Source organism: Centruroides vittatus, unplaced genomic scaffold (assembly GCF_030686945.1).
Source record: "Centruroides vittatus isolate TY-2023 unplaced genomic scaffold, ASM3068694v2 contig_884, whole genome shotgun sequence".
NCBI classification, from domain to species: domain Eukaryota; kingdom Metazoa; phylum Arthropoda; class Arachnida; order Scorpiones; family Buthidae; genus Centruroides; species Centruroides vittatus.
Genome location: NW_027122576.1, coordinates 189,143 through 212,445, shown reverse-complemented (window position 1 = coordinate 212,445; position 23,303 = coordinate 189,143). Strand labels below are relative to the sequence as shown.

General features: G+C 35.1%; 2 protein-coding genes across 2 annotated transcripts in view; both read right to left on the bottom strand.

Moving 5' to 3' along the window:
* Positions 1-18,281, bottom strand: part of LOC136983624 (ATP-binding cassette sub-family F member 1) — a 35,831-nt gene extending 17,550 nt beyond the window's left edge. Inside the window, exons 1-2 of the mRNA XM_067280418.1 lie at positions 18,014-18,281; positions 9,200-9,252 (exon numbers count right to left, since the gene is read on the bottom strand). Of these exons, the coding sequence (XP_067136519.1) occupies positions 9,200-9,252; positions 18,014-18,200 (240 nt within the window). The 5' untranslated portion in view covers positions 18,201-18,281. The remainder of the gene's footprint in view (positions 1-9,199; positions 9,253-18,013) is intronic.
* The window catches only part of LOC136983625 (TBC1 domain family member 2B-like), a 129,563-nt gene that overhangs the window by 44,601 nt on the left and 61,659 nt on the right, over positions 1-23,303 (bottom strand). The window lies entirely within an intron of this gene.

The following is a 23,303-nucleotide window of genomic DNA, read 5'->3' as shown; positions in this document are numbered from 1 at the left end:
ATTTCTATTGTAATTATAAATTTATGTATTGAGTTGAACCGAAAGTTTGTTTGAGTATTTACATAATCGCTCACCTGTGGCAACTCTGTCGTGCTTATCAAGTTTTAACTTGTTTAGATTGGCATTACAGATATTTGCATATTTATTACGTAAGTTTAATTACAGCTATTTTTTAAAATTTTGTTATCTTTTAAGGAAAAAACTCCTTAAAATGGAAGATAAGAAGGTGCATTTTCAACATCTCATGTTCTGTTATTTCCAAAAACGAAAAAATGTGACAAAAACTCAAAAAAAATATGTGCTGTATATGGGGAGGATGCAGTAACTGATCGAACATGCCAGAAATGGTTTTCAAAATTCAGGGAGGGAGATTTTCCTTCAAAGATGCATCTTGGTCAAGACGGCCTTCGACCATAGAAGATGAGTCCATAACGGCTTTAATTCAAAATGATCGGCATAAAAGAACACGAGAGATAGCCAACATCTTAAAAATATCCCAAACATCTGTTGTCAAACATTTGGCTAGCCTTGAATACACTTCCTGTTATGATGTTTGGGTTCCCCATCAATTAAGTGAACAAAACCTTATTGAGTATGTTTCTGTATGTGATTCACATTTAAAACATAATGAAGACAATCTCTTTTTAAAGCAATTAATAACAGGCGATGAAAAATGGATCATTTACAACAATATTCAATGCAAGAGATCTTGGAGTAAGCAAGGTGATCATCCAGTGTCGCAACCTAAAGCTGGTTTGCATCCCAGATAAGTAATGAATTTCAGTTTGGTGGGACTGGAAAGGAGTTCTTTATTATGAGCTTTTACCCAACAACCAAACAATTAATTCCAATAAATATTGTCTCCAACTAGATGAACTAAAGGCTGGAGTGCATCAAAAACATCCAGAACATGCAAATCAGAGTGGTTTTCCATCATGATAATGCAAGACCACACATATTGTTAAACGTGAACCAAAAACTTCTAGACTTTAACTGGGATGTTAAAGTCTAGAATCGTAAAAGTCTGGGATGTTAAAGTCTGGGATCGTAAAGTTAAATACAGGCATGCCTCTAATTGCAATCAGGTTAAGTTCCTGATGTGTGTTCGTAAGTTGAAAACGAACTTAGAAAGTACATTTGTACACAGAACAACTATGTATTATTAGTGTTTGATCCTTCAATGTACTTAGTAGAACATATTATGTTTGTTTATCTGCTTGCTACTGCTTAGTAGGGGTGTTTCAAATGCAGATTTTTTTATTTTACCTAATGTGCTTAATTTTGTAAGGACAGGTTTAATTTCCATGGTAATAGAGTGACACTTCTTGCATTTATCTCCACTACTAGATTTACTATTATGTTTTGGATGCATTTCTGAAGAATTAATCGTAAAAGTTTATAAAAATTGCAAACAAAAGAGAAAAATGCTGTTACTCCATCATTACCAATTTCAACGCCACCTCACGAGTGGCAATGGAACATCATAATTCGCACAAAAACAAAAAAATGACAATATGTGATAGAAATAAATTCACATTAATTAATTATTATTTATTACTGGTTAAAGACTGAGTTTAACATCATGATCAGCAAGAGAATATGCGTAAAATTTAAGTTTTGGACATATAGTCAAATTGTTCATAAGTCTGAAAGTTCATAAGTTGAACATTCATAAGTAGGGGAGCACCCATATACTGAAAGAGGAGATCGAACCAGAGGTCCCGGTAGCATAATTGGCAATGCATCTGCACGGCAAGTGGGAGTTGCAGGTTCAAGTCTCACATCGAGCCAATTCTTTTCTTCCAGTTTAATCTAAAAATTATTTAATTAAAGTATAATTATTAAATTTAACACAAGATGGTGTCTAATGTCACCCTCTAGGGTCAAATTAATCAGTAATTCATAATTATTATTGCCAATTTATGGTCCAATATAATACGGCAGTTGATGTAGTTTTTATACTGCTGATCTGAATATATCTGGATATTTTTTGATATTTAGATAAGAACTTCCTGAGGGCTAGTGCAGATTGTTCACATTGTCGTCTTGGAATTACTAAATGAGTTATATGGTCTTTACATATTTATGCATTATTGAACTACCATATTTACTAAATACCGAACCTGTTACCGGTGTAATTTGCGTGAAAAATCTTCTTTCCACAAACGTTTTCGAGCTTTCCAAACAGCTCTTCTTCAGGTAGAGAAAAAAGGTTCCGACGAAATACTTCGAAAAAAGACGAAAAAAGAACGTAGACATTTAAATAAAAACGGAATCTAAAAATAGAATGCAGATGTTTAAACAAAAAATTACGGAACTCGCATATCAAACGAACATTAAGGTGGACATGCGCATTCGTGCGCCGATGTTGCTATTTATAGATCGTTGTTTATGAGGGCCTGCCACGCTATAGAAAGATTAATTTCATCCTTCCGATTTATACATGTGGTCCGATGGTTAGCCCTACAGATGGATATAGCTTCCCGCCATTTTAGTTGGTCCAGGTGGGGCGTAGTGTCGATGATGTCAGCTTTGTCGAACTCCGGTTCTATATCGGGATCAGATGCAAAGGTGGTTAGGGCCGTGGTGTACCGCCCGTGCCGAAGGTCCGCCTGATGTTCTTGCACTCTGGTATTTAAAGATCGCTTGGTTGAGCCGATATATACAAGGCTCTCGTTACATCTGTTATCTTTCAGCGGGATAGAGTACACGCCAGGAAGCCTGCCACGGACTGGACTGCCTTTTTCATTTCTGAGGATGTCGTAGATTGTCGGGCCTCTTCTATAGGCTATTTGTAGTTGTTGTTTTCCAGCGATCTCAGCGTATATCGCTTTAACATATGGGTTAAAGGTGACTGGGAGGCGTGTACGTTCATCCTGGTCAGTGTTGGTCCTCGTACGCGTAGTGGGTGCGTATTGTGAGCGTTGAAGTCGCTCAATTAGACAGTGTGCCAGACCATGGTAACCGTGCTTGGCTGCCATCCTCTTGATATAATTCAATTCGGTGTTGAGGGCTTGCGTGGTGGACGAGTGGGAAAAGGCCCTTTTAATCAAAGTATTAAATGCTGCAGCCTTGTAGGTGAATGGGTCAGATGAACCTACCGGTATGTATATAGGGTCGGCATAAGGTTTACGGTATACCGACGTGACGATGGCGGATCCTTCTACTTTAATGTTTATATCCAAAAAATGGACCTCAGTATTGCTAGATTGTTCCATTTCGAGCGTTAGGCCGTAGGGATTATCGTTAACGGTTTGTACGAAGTTAGAGATGTCAGGTATTGTCCTCCACATGATGAGGATGTCGTCCACATACCTCCTATAGAGTAAGATGTTCGGGAGGAACAGCGGAAGTATTTTTTGTTCCAGCTGCCTAAGGACCATTTCGCATAGGTCCCCAGATACTGGGCTACCCATGGGGACTCCTCTTTGTTGTTTGTAGACCTCTCCGTCGAACGCAAAGATAGAATTATAACAGATCAGATGGGCTAAGTCAATGACTTGGTGGTGTAATGCTTGATCTTGAGTCAAATTAAGTAAAATGTCCCTAAGGGAGCAAAAAGCTGGAGGAAGCTCCACCGACGGGTACATAGATTTAAAGTCTAGCACGGTAATATACTGCGGCGTCGAAGGCAGAACCCGAAGGAGGTGGATGAGCTCAACTGGGTTATCGATGGTGTATGGGTAGTCCTTGAGGTGGGGAGAAAGTAGGTTATGAATGGCTTTCTCCAATTTTCTTGTGGGAGCTCTGATTTTATCGACTATTGGACGTAATTGTTGGCCCATTTTGTGTGTTTTGGCAAATGCAAAAAGTCTTGGTGTGTCCGGGGAATCGACCACTACGTTGCCCAATGCAAGGCGTTTTGCCAATTTGGAGTTTGCAAATCTCTTAACTTTATTTTGTATCTTGTCCACCACGTTCTCATTCTCCTTTTCGCATTGGGTGATATTGATGTATTCCCTTAAGCCTTGACGGTAGGTGCTGCGTCTCATGAGGACTAGCGTTTTAGATTTATCTGCCCTGGTGAGAATGATCCCGTTACGTTGCATCCACTCGCTCGTGCGTCTAAGTTTATTTCTCAGCTCGGTGACCTCAGGTTGTTCTTTAGTTTTCTTCATTCTTAGTGTGGCTAACCATCTGTAGTACTCTTTTTGCGTATCCGGTAGGCTTTTTACTAGGAGTTCCAAGTCTGGAATGAGGTCCTTATATCCGCTTATAGGAGGCGGAGGTGCAAAGGTCGGACCATGCTTCAATACATCTATGACGAACTTAGGAGGTTTAAGATTGTCCCATACAACGAACGGGAACGTAGGGTGTTGTCGTCTTTCTGGTACTTGGAATCTTAGTATCCAGTTCAGTTTCTTATGGTAGCGTCTTTTTAGGTTGGCACTTAGACGCTCTTGGATGGGAATTAGCCTAGTATCCTCCCTTGCCAATACGTCAGGGCCCATAATGAATAGCGAGTTTTCGGTCTCGATTAGCTCTTTGAGTCTTGAGAAAATCTGTTTTCTGGTAGTTCGAATAGCCCTGTTGAGGCATAGTAGCCTTACTTTCTTAAGTAGAGGTTCACTACCAGGTGGGAGATGTATGCGAAAGAATGACATTGGATATAGTCCGTTCTTTTTGCATTCCGTTAGGAACGCGAACTATATCCAATGTCATACTTTCACATACATCTCCCACCTGGTAGTGAACCTCTACTTAAGAAAGTAAGGCTACTATGCCTCAACAGGGCTATTCGAACTACCAGAAAACAGATTTTCTCAAGACTCAAAGAGCTAATCGAGACCGAAAACTCGCTATTCATTATGGGCCCTGACGTATTGGCAAGGGAGGATACTAGGCTAATTCCCATCCAAGAGCGTCTAAGTGCCAACCTAAAAAGACGCTACCATAAGAAACTGAACTGGATACTAAGATTCCAAGTACCAGAAAGACGACAACACCCTACGTTCCCGTTCGTTGTATGGGACAATCTTAAACCTCCTAAGTTCGTCATAGATGTATTGAAGCATGGTCCGACCTTTGCACCTCCGCCTCCTATAAGCGGATATAAGGACCTCATTCCAGACTTGGAACTCCTAGTAAAAAGCCTACCGGATACGCAAAAAGAGTACTACAGATGGTTAGCCACACTAAGAATGAAGAAAACTAAAGAACAACCTGAGGTCACCGAGCTGAGAAATAAACTTAGACGCACGAGCGAGTGGATGCAACGTAACGGGATCATTCTCACCAGGGCAGATAAATCTAAAACGCTAGTCCTCATGAGACGCAGCACCTACCGTCAAGGCTTAAGGGAATACATCAATATCACCCAATGCGAAAAGGAGAATGAGAACGTGGTGGACAAGATACAAAATAAAGTTAAGAGATTTGCAAACTCCAAATTGGCAAAACGCCTTGCATTGGGCAACGTAGTGGTCGATTCCCCGGACACACCAAGACTTTTTGCATTTGCCAAAACACACAAAATGGGCCAACAATTACGTCCAATAGTCGATAAAATCAGAGCTCCCACAAGAAAATTGGAGAAAGCCATTCATAACCTACTTTCTCCCCACCTCAAGGACTACCCATACACCATCGATAACCCAGTTGAGCTCATCCACCTCCTTCGGGTTCTGCCTTCGACGCCGCAGTATATTACCGTGCTAGACTTTAAATCTATGTACCCGTCGGTGGAGCTTCCTCCAGCTTTTTGCTCCCTTAGGGACATTTTACTTAATTTGACTCAAGATCAAGCATTACACCACCAAGTCATTGACTTAGCCCATCTGATCTGTTATAATTCTATCTTTGCGTTCGACGGAGAGGTCTACAAACAACAAAGAGGAGTCCCCATGGGTAGCCCAGTATCTGGGGACCTATGCGAAATGGTCGTTAGGCAACTGGAACAAAAAATACTTCCGCTGTTCCTCCCGAACATCTTACTCTATAGGAGGTATGTGGACGACATCCTCATCATGTGGAGGACAATACCTGACATCTCTAACTTCGTACAAACCGTTAACGATAATCCCTACGGCCTAACGCTCGAAATGGAACAATCTAGCAATACTGAGGTCCATTTTTTGGATATAAACATTAAAGTAGAAGGATCCGCCATCGTCACGTCGGTATACCGTAAACCTTATGCCGACCCTATATACATACCGGTAGGTTCATCTGACCCATTCACCTACAAGGCTGCAGCATTTAATACTTTGATTAAAAGGGCCTTTTCCCACTCGTCCACCACGCAAGCCCTCAACACCGAATTGAATTATATCAAGAGGATGGCAGCCAAGCACGGTTACCATGGTCTGGCACACTGTCTAATTGAGCGACTTCAACGCTCACAATACGCACCCACTACGCGTACGAGGACCAACACTGACCAGGATGAACGTACATGCCTCCCAGTCACCTTTAACCCATATGTTAAAGCGATATACGCTGAGATCGCTGGAAAACAACAACTACAAATAGCCTATAGAAGAGGCCCGACAATCTACGACATCCTCAGAAATGAAAAAGGCAGTCCAGTCCGTGGCAGGCTTCCTGGCGTGTACTCTATCCCGCTGAAAGATAACAGATGTAACGAGAGCCTTGTATATATCGGCTCAACCAAGCGATCTTTAAATACCAGAGTGCAAGAACATCAGGCGGACCTTCGGCACGGGCGGTACACCACGGCCCTAACCACCTTTGCATCTGATCCCGATATAGAACCGGAGTTCGACAAAGCTGACATCATCGACACTACGCCCCACCTGGACCAACTAAAATGGCGGGAAGCTATATCCATCTGTAGGGCTAACCATCGGACCACATGTATAAATCGGAAGGATGAAATTAATCTTTCTATAGCGTGGCAGGCCCTCATAAACAACGATCTATAAATAGCAACATCGGCGCACGAATGCGCATGTCCACCTTAATGTTCGTTTGATATGCGAGTTCCGTAATTTTTTGTTTAAACATCTGCATTCTATTTTTAGATTCCGTTTTTATTTAAATGTCTACGTTCTTTTTTCGTCTTTTTTCGAAGTATTTCGTCGGAACCTTTTTTCTCTACCTGAAGAAGAGCTGTTTGGAAAGCTCGAAAACGTTTGTGGAAAGAAGATTTTTCACGCAAATTACACCGGTAACAGGTTCGGTATTTAGTATTTCATCCCCGGTGTCGGAGTGAGGAGTAATTTTACTACCATATTTATTTTGCAGTCAAATTGGCAACTAATTCATAGAAAAAAATGTGCTGAAGATCTAGTTACTTTTAAATAATATTTTAATGTTTACATTTATAAGTTAATTAAATTTAAGCCATCATTTGATTCTATAATGTAAGGATTGATGTTCTATTTCAAGAGTTTCTATAATTAAAGCTGATCTAAAAAGATTTTATAGTCAAAATGTAAACTCTAATGTACAAATCAGTCTATCCAAAGAAAGAAAGAACAAAACCCAGTCAGAAAAATTAATTATTATTGAACTAGAGAACATCATTTCCATTCACAAATAAAAGTTTCATCTAGGATTTGATTTTTTTGTAGAAGCTACAGTAGTTTATATGTTAAGATTTATGTTTTGACTTTTATTTATTTAATTTTATTCATTAGAATTACATTAACATTCGTACAAACAGCATTTTGAGAAAAGATTATTATTATTATTTTGATTCATTATTATGCTTACAACAACTTTAATCACACCAAAAACAATGACAATGTAAGGAATGTAAGAGATGATGACAAGGAAACAAAAGATTTATTTTTTTCTAAAATACCTGACATGTTTCAAATGAGACAAGGATAATACTATTTGTCTTTAAACAGTAATTAATTAAAATAATATATATTTACAAAAATAATTATTATTGAATCAATTCCTCAGTCTTAATGTAAAATAATAACGAGTACACAATGTAGAAACAACACTCACAATTCAATATTTGTTGGTGAATACATTCTTCTTCTCAAGAGATAGAAATGAAGAAATGCAGGGTTCAAAATACTTCTTTTTTTCATTTTTTTAATCATAAAAACACTGTTATGCTGTGAAATGTTAAAATTATATATGACACTGATATACCGGTATCAGAATAATATACAAGTATTTAAATCAGAGAAAAGCAAAACATCAACTGGCGGCCATTTATTAGTAGAAACCATTTAAAACTTCAAACACTTAACTTATAAGCGTATCTTTTGAAAGAATGTTTTGGATAAAAGTTTGTTTTTATGTAGAATCGTAATATGTGATATAAAATGGGGTTCACATTTTATATTGACCCATATTAAGAAAATGAAGTTGAACCTGTTTTCACTATCACTCTATGTATCTATGATAAAAATGATACTCCATTTTTGGTTTAAAGATTTTTTGTAGGATGCACATGTTTTAAGTTATTGTAATGGACTGATTAAAATGGACTACACTGTATATAATGCTTAAAGCCCACCTACTTACAATTTAGGAACAATTTGGTTTTGATATCAAAAAAGTTTGACCACCACTGCTGTGTAGTAAGGTTTTTACTGTTACTTTCCAATCTTATATGTTGTATATGTATTTTTAACACATTTTTGAACAAAAACGTTACTGTGTATCAGAATAATACTTAAATAAATACTGGAAAAAAAAAAAAAAAATTAGTAGTACATTATGAAAATAAAAATAAACTCTTAACTTTATAATAAAAAGAGAAAATCATCAATAATCAATTAAAACATAAATTTATTTTTTGAAAGGGTGCTAATATAGAGACACTAGTGGCAAACACACAAAACTTAACTGGACGACTGAAAAAACTGCAGTAAACTTGTGACGAATGAAGATTGTTAAAGATTATTTTGGCAGTTTGAAAGCTTGGATATGAACAAATATAAATCTGATTAATCTATTAATAATGTTACTTGCATTGAGTGTGCATAATAGCAACATCGTCAAAGAAAAAAGATTCAAATAATTGAAATATCAACTGCATAATCCATTATAGTAAATAATTCACAGTCTTTCCTCACTCATTTTTTTCTGTTTCTATTTATCATTATTGTTACAATTGTCAGTTTGGTTTCTGTTTTTGTCATTTGTCATTGTTGTTAAATTCACCATTGTGAATTATGACTATTTGTACAAACTGTACTTAGATATTTTATTTATTCAAATTACTATGTATATATTTAACTTATTACATTCAAATCAATGTAAAACTCACCTGTTTTTTCATTTTCTTTTTCTCCTTATGGGATAATTTTTGTTTTTCTATATCTAAAAAAAGAGAAAGAAAAAATGATTTATTAAACTTTTGTCTATTCACACATGTTGATATACATCAGTCAAAAATTTAGCATTTAGTTAACTAAAAAAAATTTTTTTTGTTGTTTAAACACTATGTAGTGTGATTAATCAATCATATGGCATTTCTTCATCTTTAAAAAAAATCATTTTTATATTTAGATATTTTCATATTCACTTTCACATTTATCAAGTGAAAAATTAATTGAGAACAAAATTGATTACAATTACTAGTTACTTTCTTTCAGTGAGTACTGAAATTCAATTTCTCCTCAGTACTAATTAAAAGAAAGTAACTAGTGATTATAATAAATCACAATATTATATATACATGGGGATCATGCTTTTTTACATTTGACACACAAACACATAAATTGACAGTTCTTTACTCAACTTGACTATTTTTAATACTGCCAGCCAATATTGACTCAGAAAATTTCCCAATAAAACTGGTTCTTTGTTTGTTTCTACTATCATTTTATGGTGTGTTAGTTATGACAACACAACACTTGGGCAGTTTGCATAGAGGGGATGCTTTCTGGAAGGTTTTTAAGGGTAACTGGTTCCTATTTATGCGTTATAGACGTAGAGAAAAACCTAGAAAACTCCACATGGCCGGTCCATCCTGGCAAGGTGTGAACCCAAGACAGGACTACCAGCATTCAGCAAATGAAACTGCTTGGCCACTGGTAGTTTGCTATCATTTTAACTTTGTTTTGGTGATTTTTTAACCAATATGACAATTATTTTATTGTAACAACTATGTACTGGAAGTAGAATAAGTTAAATAAACTACACCTTTATCAATCCAGCAAAATTTAATAAAATAATAATGTCTAATGTTCTATTTTTTTGTAACAGGAAGATCGTTAAAAACGATTGAAAACGTTATTATTTTATTAAATTTTGCTGGATTGATAAAGGTTTAGTTTATTTAAATTATTTTATTCCAATTTACCATTTTTAAGTGATCCAATATTTTTCAGAGCTAGAAAAACTCTATTAATTCATAGTTATCATTTGACACTAATGGTACTTAATGTCGACATTATCGTAACAGTGATATGTAACAATGAGTTGCTCTGCCATATTTATAGGCTGTACTATTTATAAATGATAATCTGACACATTTTTCAAATTAAAATTTTTAATTAGTTAAAATTGTTAATTAGTAAAAAACAATATCTTTTTTTAGAATTGTCTAATTATTAAGATTTAAAATAAGATGTTTTATTATATAAAAATAATTTATCCCATGTACTCTGAACCAATTACAGTGTGTAGATAATGAAAACAAACAAAAACGAATGTTTTCGAACTCCTTCGGAGTTCTTCATCAAAGAATCGTTAAAAAACCTGAAGAACAACTCAGAAGAAGTTTGAAAATGTTCGCTTTTGTTTGTTTTCGTTATCTACACACCATAATTAGCTCAGAATACGTGAATAAGTATATCCCGGTGTGGTGAGTGGTTGTTTATAATTTATTCCGTTAATAATCTGCAACTGTAAAATTATGAGACTTAATATAAAAAACAAAGCAGTTGTTCTTAATTATTATTCATCAATAAATCATTTAATCCATTACAAAAATATAAATGTACTAAATTTGTCCCTTAATAAATTTTCCAAATTTTAAATAAATAAACTGGAAGAAACTAATTGAAAACAAACAATTTTTTAGTTCTCATGTTTATTATTTTGCCTAACAGCACTTTCAAAGTCATAAAGTGTTTTAAAATTTAAATATGCCAAATGATACAACAACAGCTGCTCAGTCCAATTTACTTTGTCGCATTTCATGACAATTCATTGTTACAGTTGCTATTACAATAACATTGACATTTAGTAACATTAATGTTAAATGATAACGATGAATTAATGGATAAAGTTTTTCTTGTGACAAAATAAACAAATCTAATTTTTAAGATCTTTTAATTATTTGTGAGATTCAAAAAGCAAATTGATGTCACAAACATCAGTGTTATGTTGTATTTACGTACTAAGTTATTAATTTACCATTACCTGCTCCTTATCACATTAAAAACAAAAGAACAGTCTCACAGTCCAGAGGCAGTTTTGAGAGGGAAATGAACACGAAAACCAAGATAATTTATAGTGCATTAGTGCCAGTGTGTGACTTATGACATATTACTATAAAATACACTGACTACCATAAAGTATTCTGACACTAAACTTCAAAGACGTTGGTGCTGATCTCAATGTCTTCATTCCCTCCTTTTGATGCTATCACCTCCTGGGGCTGTATTCTGGTCATCATCTCAAGCCAGTTGCTGATCGGCTAATCATTTGTTTACGTCTCAAGAGATCATAGCATCTCTCCAAATGCGATCCTGGACAACTTTTTCTCTCATACAAGTGGACAGTTGTCTTTTATCTTTTACCTCGATTTCATTATATCCAATATGGACAACTGGATGCTACTTGCACTGTACAATCATATTAGAGAACATTCTCTATCTTAGAAAAGAATATTTCGAGAGAGAACAATGCTTCTGATTTTTTTCCAGTGCCTACTTGGAAACATTACTGATTCCTTTTTTTTTTAATTATCCTACATCAATTACTGAACTATTGAATATGATGTTAATCTTACTTAGATACTTAATGAGAAATTAGATAGTAATATTTTGAAAAATATCTAAGTATGCATGCTTTTCTAACTTAGGTTATTAAAATTTTTATTTGTTACCAGACAAATTGACATTACAATCTGTAAAACTGTTATAAAACAAAAAACAACTTTGTCAAAATTATGTGCTTTATTTGAACATGTGCTTTCCTTGCCACGTGATCTATAATTACATAAACTGCATTTTCGAAAATTTTACAATTTCATTGGTTAAAACTCTAACCATGTCGCACGAGCTGATAATCCAAACATGTATAATCAACCTAGTAGAATCATGACATCATCAACGAAGACAAGATCATTAAAAGTGACCAGAATTGACGCTGTCTCTGAAAGATGAATTTTGTCTCTCGTTTTGACTTCATTTTTGAAAGAGACGAGAGATAAGTGACCAGAATGCAACCCCTGGACTCCCTCCATGGGAAACACTTTCTACCAGTCCAGGTAGTACAGATGCTGGAATATTTCTCCATTCCTTCCATAGAATCTGGACTAACTCAGATATGGATTACAGCTTGTCCTCCATGACGCTGATTTGCAGCTCCAATTTATCCTAAAGATGTCCAGTTTCTATAAGGTTGAGTTCAGGTGCTTTTGGCAAGCCAGATTGTGTTGCACATTGTTGTCATCATACTAGGTGATACACAGCTGAGATGTGGCAGCACGCATCCTGTTACCATAGAACTGCCAGAGTATGAGAAATGTGTGATTATCCAAAACTGTACAGTACTGCTCAGAGTTCAGGTTTCCATCTGTCACAACTATAGAACTGATGCCAAATCGGCTGAAGTAGTCCCATATCACAACATCACCACCATCTAATTTAATAGTGCACACTATGAACTCTGGTAACAGCTATTCTGGTTATACACATCTGACCTGAAAAGGGTGAACTTGGACTCATTGCTTCACAGTTTCTATTGGTCTACAGTCTTACTGTGATTCTCTGCCCACTGTAGGGAAGTATAACATCACATACAGTCGACTTAGTAAGATGTAGTCCTTGTGATAACACAGAACAATTTGCTGCACAGACTACACCCTACAATTTCACCTTTCTTAGTCTGTAGCTCACATGATACTGTAGTAGAAATTGGCATATCCAGTATGCTGAAGCATTTATAACTGCTTCAGCACACTAAATGCAGCAGCCATACAACAGCCAGCAGACATGTTTTCAGTCTGGATGTGGCTGAGCTGTAGTTTTGGAGAAGTACAAATACTTTATGACAGTCAGTGAGTGTAATTTTTTTAATAAATGGACATCAGTGATTTCCATTTGTGTTAAAATTCAAACATAAAATAATTACATAATGACTATTTTATAAAATAGACTTAAAGAAATAATTTACTATTATTATTGTTTAACAAAGTTATAATTTGATCTATACTTAATTCATGTTCATTTGACATGTATGTACAGACATTCGCAGAATTATTCAGTCTGGAATTTCAGAAAATTCTGTTAATAAACTTCATATGTAACAAAACAATTTATTCATAAAAAATTCAAAATAATTATTGAAAAACAAAATAAAAATTGCCCCAGGCTTTGAGATATAAAACAAATATGCTCTTCTGGCTAATTAACACAAAAAAAAATAACATTTCTTGTGCCACAAAATTATTCAGACACACGGTCAAACAAACCAAACTTGCAAAAAAAGAAACAAAATTTAACACCTTATATCTATGCCCTTTATTTTTAATACTTCTTTTAGTCTATTGGGCATACTTTTAATAAGTTTGTGAAATTTCTGAATATTTTTCCCATTCCTCTCAAAATCTGTTCTTGAAGTGTTCCTTTGAATGGATAGGAGTTTTGTCTATTTCTTTTTAAACTTTATCCCATAAATGTTTAATGGGATTTATGGCAGGGTATTGAGGAGAAGAATTGAATACTTAGGGATAATTATACTATTATAATTAAGAATTAATTAAGAAGCCACAGCTGCAAAATGTGGGCAGTGTTTTAAGTCATTGAAGATAAATCTATCAGGAATTTCTATTTTTGGGCCCTTGAAATTTAAAATGTTCCTCAAAATTTAAAAACATTTCTCCTTATTTATAGTATCCTCCATGAAAACTAATTTCCCATGCCACTTGCTGATAAGTTGCACAAACTGTTCTGCTCCCACCACTGTGTTTAACAGTGAGTTGCATATTCTTCGCATTTAATTCTTCATTGAGCTTCTCCACATACATAACCACCCATCTAAACCGTGCAAATTAAACTTGCTTTTGTCCACAAAAAACACAACTCCACCATCCTCACCTCTGTCAGTGTGTTCCTTCACAAACTTCATTCTTTTTGCCTGCTAATAAGTGGCTTTTGTCAAGCCACATAGCCATAAATTCAGCTCTCCATAGCACTCTTCAAATTATTTCACAATAAACTTTCCTACCCCCAATTCCCCTCTGCCCATAAATTTTGGAGCACTTAATTTAGTCTTTCTTTATATTCTCCACAATTACAGCCTCTTCTCTGTGTGAAAAAGCTCTTGGGCATCTTACCAGATGCCCAAGAGCTTTTCACACAGACAATTTTCCTTGGCAAAGCATCTTCTTATGCCAAATATTGTGCTCTTCTTCATCTGAAACATTTCTGCAATTTTCTGGCAGCTTTTCTCCTTCGCATGGTGGAAGACAATCAAATTACTCAAATTGCTCAAAGGTGTCATCATGTTTTCTATTTTCTAAATGTATTTTGTATTAAATTCAATTTTTTACAAAGTATTTTCTTAAAATTCTTCTTTGAAAATATCTTATTATAGTTTTAATCTTTTAAATTATTCTAATTTCATATCATAGCTTTAATTTCTCAAAAGTAAAACTTTTTTTCTTAATGTTTTATTTGTTAACATAAGGGTGTTTAATTAAGCTGTTGTTTAGAGTTAATTTTTATGACTTCTATTATGAGTAAGTGCTTCAGTAGTCTTTATATGTTCACTAGGAATAAAACTACTGCTTTAAATGTTTCATGATGTGCTCAATTATGAGCTATTTTTATGTTTGAAGTCTATAAAAATTTTTTTTTAAATATAGGAAATGAGTATAATGGTGGGCCTGTGAGCAGAAATGCAAGCAGAGCTGATGAGCATAATTGTGTTATAATTTTAACTACATACACATCAGGAATCAAAGAACAGAATACAGTTAAGTCTATAGCATAGCTGATAATATTCCTGCCCAAACTGCAGTACTACTAGTTTGAATCGTGTTCTGGGTTGATTTAAATAATTCTAAATTAATTAATTACTTAGAATTAATAATCAAAATTGAATTATTACATAAAACAGTCTGTAGTTTTCCAGCTGTTTGGCTGATCATTATGTAGGAAAAGCTCTGTTATAAGATATATAGGGTGGGCCAACGAAAACGAAACGGCAGAGTGTTCGTGTTCGTCCAAGCAAATCACTCGGACAGGTCGATTTTATTCCCGAGGAGACATCTTTTGCAATAAAGTTTTTTCGATTCTGAATACAACAGACAACAAAAATTTTAAAAACTCATTTATTTTGTATTAACAAAACAAACATTTATTTCGAAAAAAAATGTTTGTTTAGTTAATATTCAGATTCACAAAAACTTTATTGCATAAGATGTCCCCTTGAAAATAAAATCAACCTGTCCGAGTGATTTGCTTGGACGAACACGAACATTCTGCCGTTTCGTTTTCGTTGGCCCACCCTGTATATTAAATATACACTGTATATATTATCTAAAATATAGCATATTCTGTTTGTACTTCTGTGTTGCCATCTAAATGTATACATTCTAAAATTAACAAAAAAATTAAGTTAATTGGCAGAGTATTACAGTGGTTCCTTAAATAGCCCAATTATTCAGTGATTCAAATCTTTATCACTCCCTTTGTACAGTAACTTAACAAACCAGAAAGCAGTAAAGATTTGGTTTGATTAAAATCTTTAATGTATAAATAAAAGCTGTAGACTTAAATTCTCTCAACGCCTTTTAGCAGAAACAAAAATTTTTAATAAAAACAAATGCTTTCCAGCCTATTGAATAAGGTCAAAAACATTTGTTGTTATTAAAAATTAGAGTTTTGCTGGAACTGAAAAGGTATTGAATGAAATTGAATGAATTTACATCCCTGTTTCAATTAGTTCATATATAATATAACTGAAAATTTTATCCAAATATGTATATGTATATACACAAACAGTAGAACCTGGGTTTAGCAGGCATTATCAAATCAGAGATTTTGTCCACTTGAGTCAGGTATTTTGTTTAAAAAACTGCTGCATATTTTACAATACCCAGCAGTTTTTAAATAATCAATAGTTTTGTTTTGAAAAAAATATCATGACAAGAACAAAAATCAAAAATAGCCATAGTTGCTAAAATTAAAGGGCTTAAAAACTACTGTTCAGTGTTATAAACAGCACTGTAAGACACTTCTTGTTAAATAGTACTATAACTGTACTGCTGTTATTATCCAAAAAGTTTTGGGAAAAATAAAATGGACTGGAACCGATTAAAATAATAAAGTAACTGAAAAAAATATATTATTATACTATCATATACAGGGTTTTTTTTTTAACTCTTTCTGCCTTGTGGGCACTAAACACTTAAAATTAATTAGTTCTTCAGCAGCATCACATGTTTTGTAAATGAAAGTGCAACCTCCACATATCTGTCCACAGTGGGGAAAAAAAATCATACAAAATAATTCTTGGGGCAAAAAGCATACAAAAAAATTTCAATTAAATATCTCACACTGTTTCTGTGATATTACAAAAACAAAAAAGAACATTTTTGTTGCAATTTAATCTCTTTTTATTTCAAAAAGTAGGAGTTTTTGGATACTACTTTTTTTTCCTAATTATACTCATCTTTTGATGTTCTGTCATCTCCAAATATTTGGACAGTCTTATTGTTAATACCTGTATATTAATAAAATTCTTCTCTAATTGAATGCAAATACTTACAAAAAAAAAAAAAAATGAAATGACCTTGAAAAGAAATAGGTCAGTATTCCATTTTGTTAAAAAATATTAAGGATAAGATAAAAGAGACATGCTTTTCTGAAATTTACGAAGTAATTTTTGTTTTATAAAACACCAAATGCCGAATTATATTACATCGATAGAATTTTCATCTCGACATTAAGATATCAAATTATAAATATGCGAATTAAAAAGTTGAAACACAAAATTAGCAAGAAATGATCTGTAAAATATAATAAATTTTATAAAAATGAAAAAGTTAAACAGAAGGATGAATTCAAGAACCGAATGATACATTTGGGACGTTAACAGAGCTGTAGAGCATACTCAAAGAGAAACAAAAAAGTCAAAGGAATCATACCAGAACCAAAAATGCTTAAAATTATAACTAAATTACATATCTACTTCCAATCCTTAAAACTTTCAGTAAAATAGCAGCTCCAAACGAAGCAGTCGGGACCAAATTAGAAAGACAGACCATGCCATTAGGAGAAAAACAAGACAAAGGAACCGACGGTCTACACACGACCCTTCACTAAATATAGCCCCCGAAATATCAACCAGGCTGCCCGTCAAACAAGCGATATGCTTAACGGAGATGGCCCCAGTAGTAGTCGGTACGACGACACCTCTCGCATTTCACAAGCTCTCACCTATTTCTGGGAAAACGGTCGATTTTTAGCATTGTTTTGAGAATCAGTTCCGGATTCTTCCTACTTTAAATTTTACCCCGTTTCCGAGAGTCTACAATATTCCATTTGGGCTGATTTCACAAAGGATCTCATGCAGACCATTGGTTCCTTTGGCTTTTTCACTCCTATGGGCACAGTCTACAGCTTCTGACCGTCTCAAAGCTGCAACTTTACCAAACATACAAAATATATAACAAGAGATTAATATTAGTCCAGTATATACCTCACATATATATATTATACTCCATTAATCCTGTAAAGTTACAGACAAATGTAACAATGGAAGTGATAATAGTGTTTCAATATGTTATGAAATATGCAATGATCCACATTGTAGAAAGTGGATCATTGCAATTATTACTTATGGATCATCGTCTTAAAATGTTTTACTTATATTTTAATTAGCAAAATTAACTTCATACTTTTCTTTTCCTCTGTAACTTTCTCCTTCAAACATTCTTCGTCTTCCAAATTGTCATCGGGGATGAGATCGTCGATATCTTCCTCGTACTTTTCCTCCATTTCGTTATTTATTGCATTTTGCATGGATACTTCTTTATTATGGCTATCGGCCGATTCTTTTTTGGAATTCTTCTTTTTCTTCGGCATTTTCTGTAATTTAAACGGTAACTAAATTCTGATCCGATCCGACTCGCAAGTCACCCAGTCTGTCGACTTTCGGGGAAAAGGAGAGACCTCTGCCTGTAAAATATGAAACTAATAAAATTTTTCAATTATTTAAATAATTCGATTTGTGGCCGAAATAATATTTTATATCAGAATATTTAACTTTCTTGAGAAATAATTAATTACTAATTATATACCGCTGTTTAGCTTTTGAAGTTTTATTTTATAAAAATTATGGATTTTTCTTTGATGGGAGTCAGGGAGTGCCAACGCGTGCTCGAACCCGAATCATTTCAAGGTCCTAGAATATATTCTAGGTGCTTGGAATCATTTGACTAGAATGCTTTTCTCTTCCGTGCCGCCATATCCGCATTTTAGTAAAAGTTCACCTAGCATTAAAGTCGAATTATTTTGATATTTTCGAATTAAGAAATTAATTCGAAAATATAGTGCTTAATTTTTTTTTATTTCAATCTTTTGTTCTATATGCATACTGAGTATTGAATAGTATATATATATATATATATATATATAATTTAATAATACTCGTACAATTTATGTTATCCTTAGCAATGATTCCGGATTCGAATGGTCCTTGAATTCTTATGATTTTTTTCAGTATGTATTATTCATGCGCTGAACGATTCACTGTCCGTCCCGACAATAATTAGCAAATTGAGTCGGCATTATTGTCTATGGATTCCGAAGTAGCATAGCGGTCAAGGTTAGCAGCCTGCCGCCCTGGAAGACCCGGGATTGAATCTGGACGGGTCGAAAAATCCTCAGGAATTTTTCGCGGAGGGTGGTCCGTCCGGATATGTCGGTCCCCGTCTCTCACCACCCGGCCGCCCCATTGTGGGCCTGGCCGAACCCATAATGGGCTTGCTATATGAGGCCCTCTTAGTGCCCACAGGGCGGGAAAGAGTTTAAAAAAAAAATTCCGAAGCAGCGGAAGGAAAATTAATTTCTGTTCACTCGAAATCATACAAAAATTAAATAATTACAATAATAAATTTCGTTGGTGAATGGCCGAGACGGCTAAAGTGTGTTTGTGACGAATTTTTGCTCATTTTTGGGATATCCTTTTCTTCACAAAACTAAAATTGTTAAGAGCACAACAGAGCAATTTTCTAAATAACATTATCTAGGCGCAACTATTCATACAAAGAGTATGTTTTACTTCCTAGCATGCCTCTTTCATTATTTACGCATGCATTTTTGAATAAGCTGCAATCAGAAACAAGGATAACTACATGCTATCTCACAGAACAGAGTACAGCCAATCCATAGCGATAGTTTGAAAATTTCTTTTCGTAAAAATTACAGATAACGTTCATATTTTAACAGGCCACGATTGACTTGTTTAGGCCTAGAATCTAGAAAAAGTTATTGTTGATATATCTTTTGTACATTGCATATGAATATTTATATACATTTCAATTTTTAACTCACTATTAAAGTTTTTGAATGCATTCATTGAAAAACTTTAATAACGATCTATAGAGACAGCAGGATGGCCAAGTAGTTAAAATGACGGCCTACGTTTTCTTTGTATATTTTTCTGCAAAAAATTCATTCGTGTTAATAATTACATTAATAAGGAATAAATAAAATTAATTAATTAATTACTACGGTTTTCTTTTTCAATTTTTGGTTCTTTTTGATGAGATTGTGTCTCGTCTTTAAAATCGCGCTGCTGTGAACGGCTGCACGCCTTTTTTTTTTTTTAACTCTTTCCGCCCTGTGGGCACTAAGAGGGCCTCTTTTAGTAGGCCCATTATGGGTTCGGCCAGGCCCACAATGGGGCGACCGGGTGGTGAGGGTCGGGGCCCGACATATCCGAACGGACCACCCCCCGAAAAATTCCTGGGGATTATTCAACCCGTTCGGATTCGATCCCGGGTCCCCCAGAGCGGTAGGCTGCACACCTTAGACGTATGAAGGAGTACATGTCAGGAGTTGCAATTTGGCACAGCGTATTTGGTACCCAAATCATGCGCACATAAAATAAACCAGACTTGTAGGTAGTCAGGGGACCGAAAACCGGGTCAAAAGAAAATACGAAATGTTGAGACTGTTTCTACAAACAGGCACGAGTGCGAGATTTGCGCATGCGTTGCTCGGGCTCTCCGAGTCATAGCCTCGTCCCAAAAATGGCTTCGCCGTTTTACTTGCTGTTTTATAACTCTTTTCGCCCTGTGGGCACTAAGAGAGCCTCTTTTAGCAAGCCCGTTATGAGTTTGGCCAAGCTGACAATGAGGTGGCCGGGTGATGAGGGACGGGGCCCGACACATCCGGATATTTATATAGATTTCAATTTTCAACTCATTATTAAAGTTTTTCAATGCATTCATTAAAAAACTTTGGTCCCGAACACATCCCGAAAAATTCCTGGGGATTTTTCGACCCGTCTAGATTCAATCCCGTGTTCCCCAGAGTGGTAGGCTGCCACCTTGACCGCTCGGTCATCTGGCCATCATATACAGGATGATAACAATAAGACTGGCCAAATTTCAGAAGGTAATATAACATCAACATTTTCTTTTTTCCTTATGGAATAATTTTTGTTTTTCTATATCTAAAAATAGAGGGGAGAAATGATTTATTGCACTTTTGTCTATTCACTCATATTGATTTACATCAATCAAAATTAAGCATTTACTTAGCTAAAAATATCCATTTTTATATTGACATTTTTATAAATTGACTTTCACATTTGTCAAGAGAAAAATTAATTGAGAACAAAATTGATTACAATCACTAGTTACTTTCTTTCAGTTAGTACTGAGGAGAAATTGAATTTCTCCTCATTACTCATTGAAAGAGAGTAACTAGTGATTATAATAAATCACAATATTATTTAAATACATGGGGCTCGTGCTTACTTACATTTGACACACAAACACATAAATTGATAGTTCTTTAGGCCAGGAACGCGTATACGTAAAAATTCTGGCCGAACAGATTCAATGAACTTCTCTATTTCATTTGTTTTTCATTTATTCGAGACTCACAATTATAGGGTTAACCCTCATTGCCCCCATTGTTAGAATAAAAAACACTCGTCTACTTTGACGTCACAGAAAAGACTTCTCTTTATTGGAGGAATTTTGGCGTAAAAATTTTACGGTGTAAAAAGTAGAGACATACTCTATTCTTTTTTCAGTTCTGTTTCAGCCAAAATTTCAGAAAAAATTTTACGTTCACTGTTAGAACTTACGCCGAATTTTACGCATGTGTGTTTCTGGCCTTACTCAACTTGACTATTTTTAATACTGCCAGCCAATATTGACTCAGAAAATTTCCCGATAAAACTGGTTCTTTGTACTATCATTTTATGTTTTGTTAGTTATGACAACACAATACTTGGGCAGTCTGCCTTGGGTATGCTTTCCAGAAGGTCTTATTAAGGTAACTGACCCCTATTTATGCGCTACAGACGTGGAGAAAACCCGGCAAACTCCACGTGGCTAGCCTATCCTGGCGAGGCATGAACCCACGACCGAACTTCCAGTGTTTAGAGAACGGAATCTGATTGGCAACTGATGGGCTACCATGGCCTCCAACCCCTAAACTTTCCATATCTGGTCTTGATTTTTATCTATTTAATTCCGTTCTTCGGATTTTTTAAAACTCTTTCTGTCCTGTGGGCACTAAGAAGGCTTCTTTTAGCAAGCTCATTATGGGTTCTGCCAATCCCACAATGGAGCGGACGGGTGGTGAGGGACGAGGCCGATATATCCGGACGGACCATCTCCCGAAAAACTCCTGTGGATTATTTGGCGCATCCGGTTTCGATCCTGGGTCCCCCAGAGCGGTAGGCTGCCACCTTGATCGCTCGGCTATCCGGCCGTCCCGTTCTGTAAATTAAGAAAAGACAGATAGACGTACAGATGGATCCCAATGGAATTTTATAGCTGTACACTTTTTGAAAATTGCAGCCTAAAAACCTATTAAAAACAGGAACTTGCCAAACCGGAAAAAATATTCAGTACCGTGCAAGCCCAGCTTATACAGGTTTTATTGTATTCATTTAATGCATAAAGCTATTCGAAGATTTTCTGGACAACCTTCATTAAAAGTTTAACGAATAAATTTCTTGATTGAATCAACAGAAAGAATCGATAATTGATTAGACTCCAATTTGAAAAAATTGTAGACAAATTTCCACTGTCGTCCGTTCGTCTGTCTGTCTTCCCTTAATATCAAGAACGGAGTTATATAGATGAAAATCGAGACCAGATATGAAAATGTTAGGGGTAGGAGGCCCGGATGAACTGCATATGAACTTTAAATGTAAATTTGAAACTACATTATTTCAATTTTAAAATTTTCCCCGAACGATGTTAGATATATGACTCTATTGTTAAAGGAAAAGTATTATGTACAGGGGCAAGCTACTACTAATTTGAGGTGTAAAGCATATATTTTGCAGCCCAGCATTATGACAATGTCACAATAAATATTATTTACTAAACGTTCTAACAATAAATTTTGATTAAAAGTTGTTTATAGAATTATATTGCCATTAATAAAATAATTTCGAATAAAAGAAAAATTCTTTTCTTTATCACTTATATCAGATTACTTTTGAAAGAATAGTCTAAATCGAGTTATTCTTTATATAGAGGTCTGCGTGGTATGTTATAAATCTCCAATTACTTCGGGCTATATTTAATACTGAGATATTAGCCGGGTGCAAAGTTAATAATGTAAAGATTCCCGGAACAGATTGACACTAAATCAGAAATTCTCTCCAATAATAAATGAAAGGATTTCCAGAATAAAAAGGGAATTTCGTACTTTGTCAAGATCTAAAATATTTATTTATTTTTTTCACTAAATTTTACTCTCCCGGGTGTTATATGTAACAGAGAGAAAGTAACATTTGGCAAAAAAAATTACACCCTTTAAGATTTTCACACTTTTTTAGACTCGGAGGTCCTCGAAACATCCAGAAATGCAAAAAATTGTGGGGGGATTTCTGTGTGTGAGGGGCACGATATTGTTCGCCCACTTTGAAGCTTGATAACCAGTGGCGTAGCGAACATAACTGGCACCCGACACTTTATTGGCGCCCCTCTC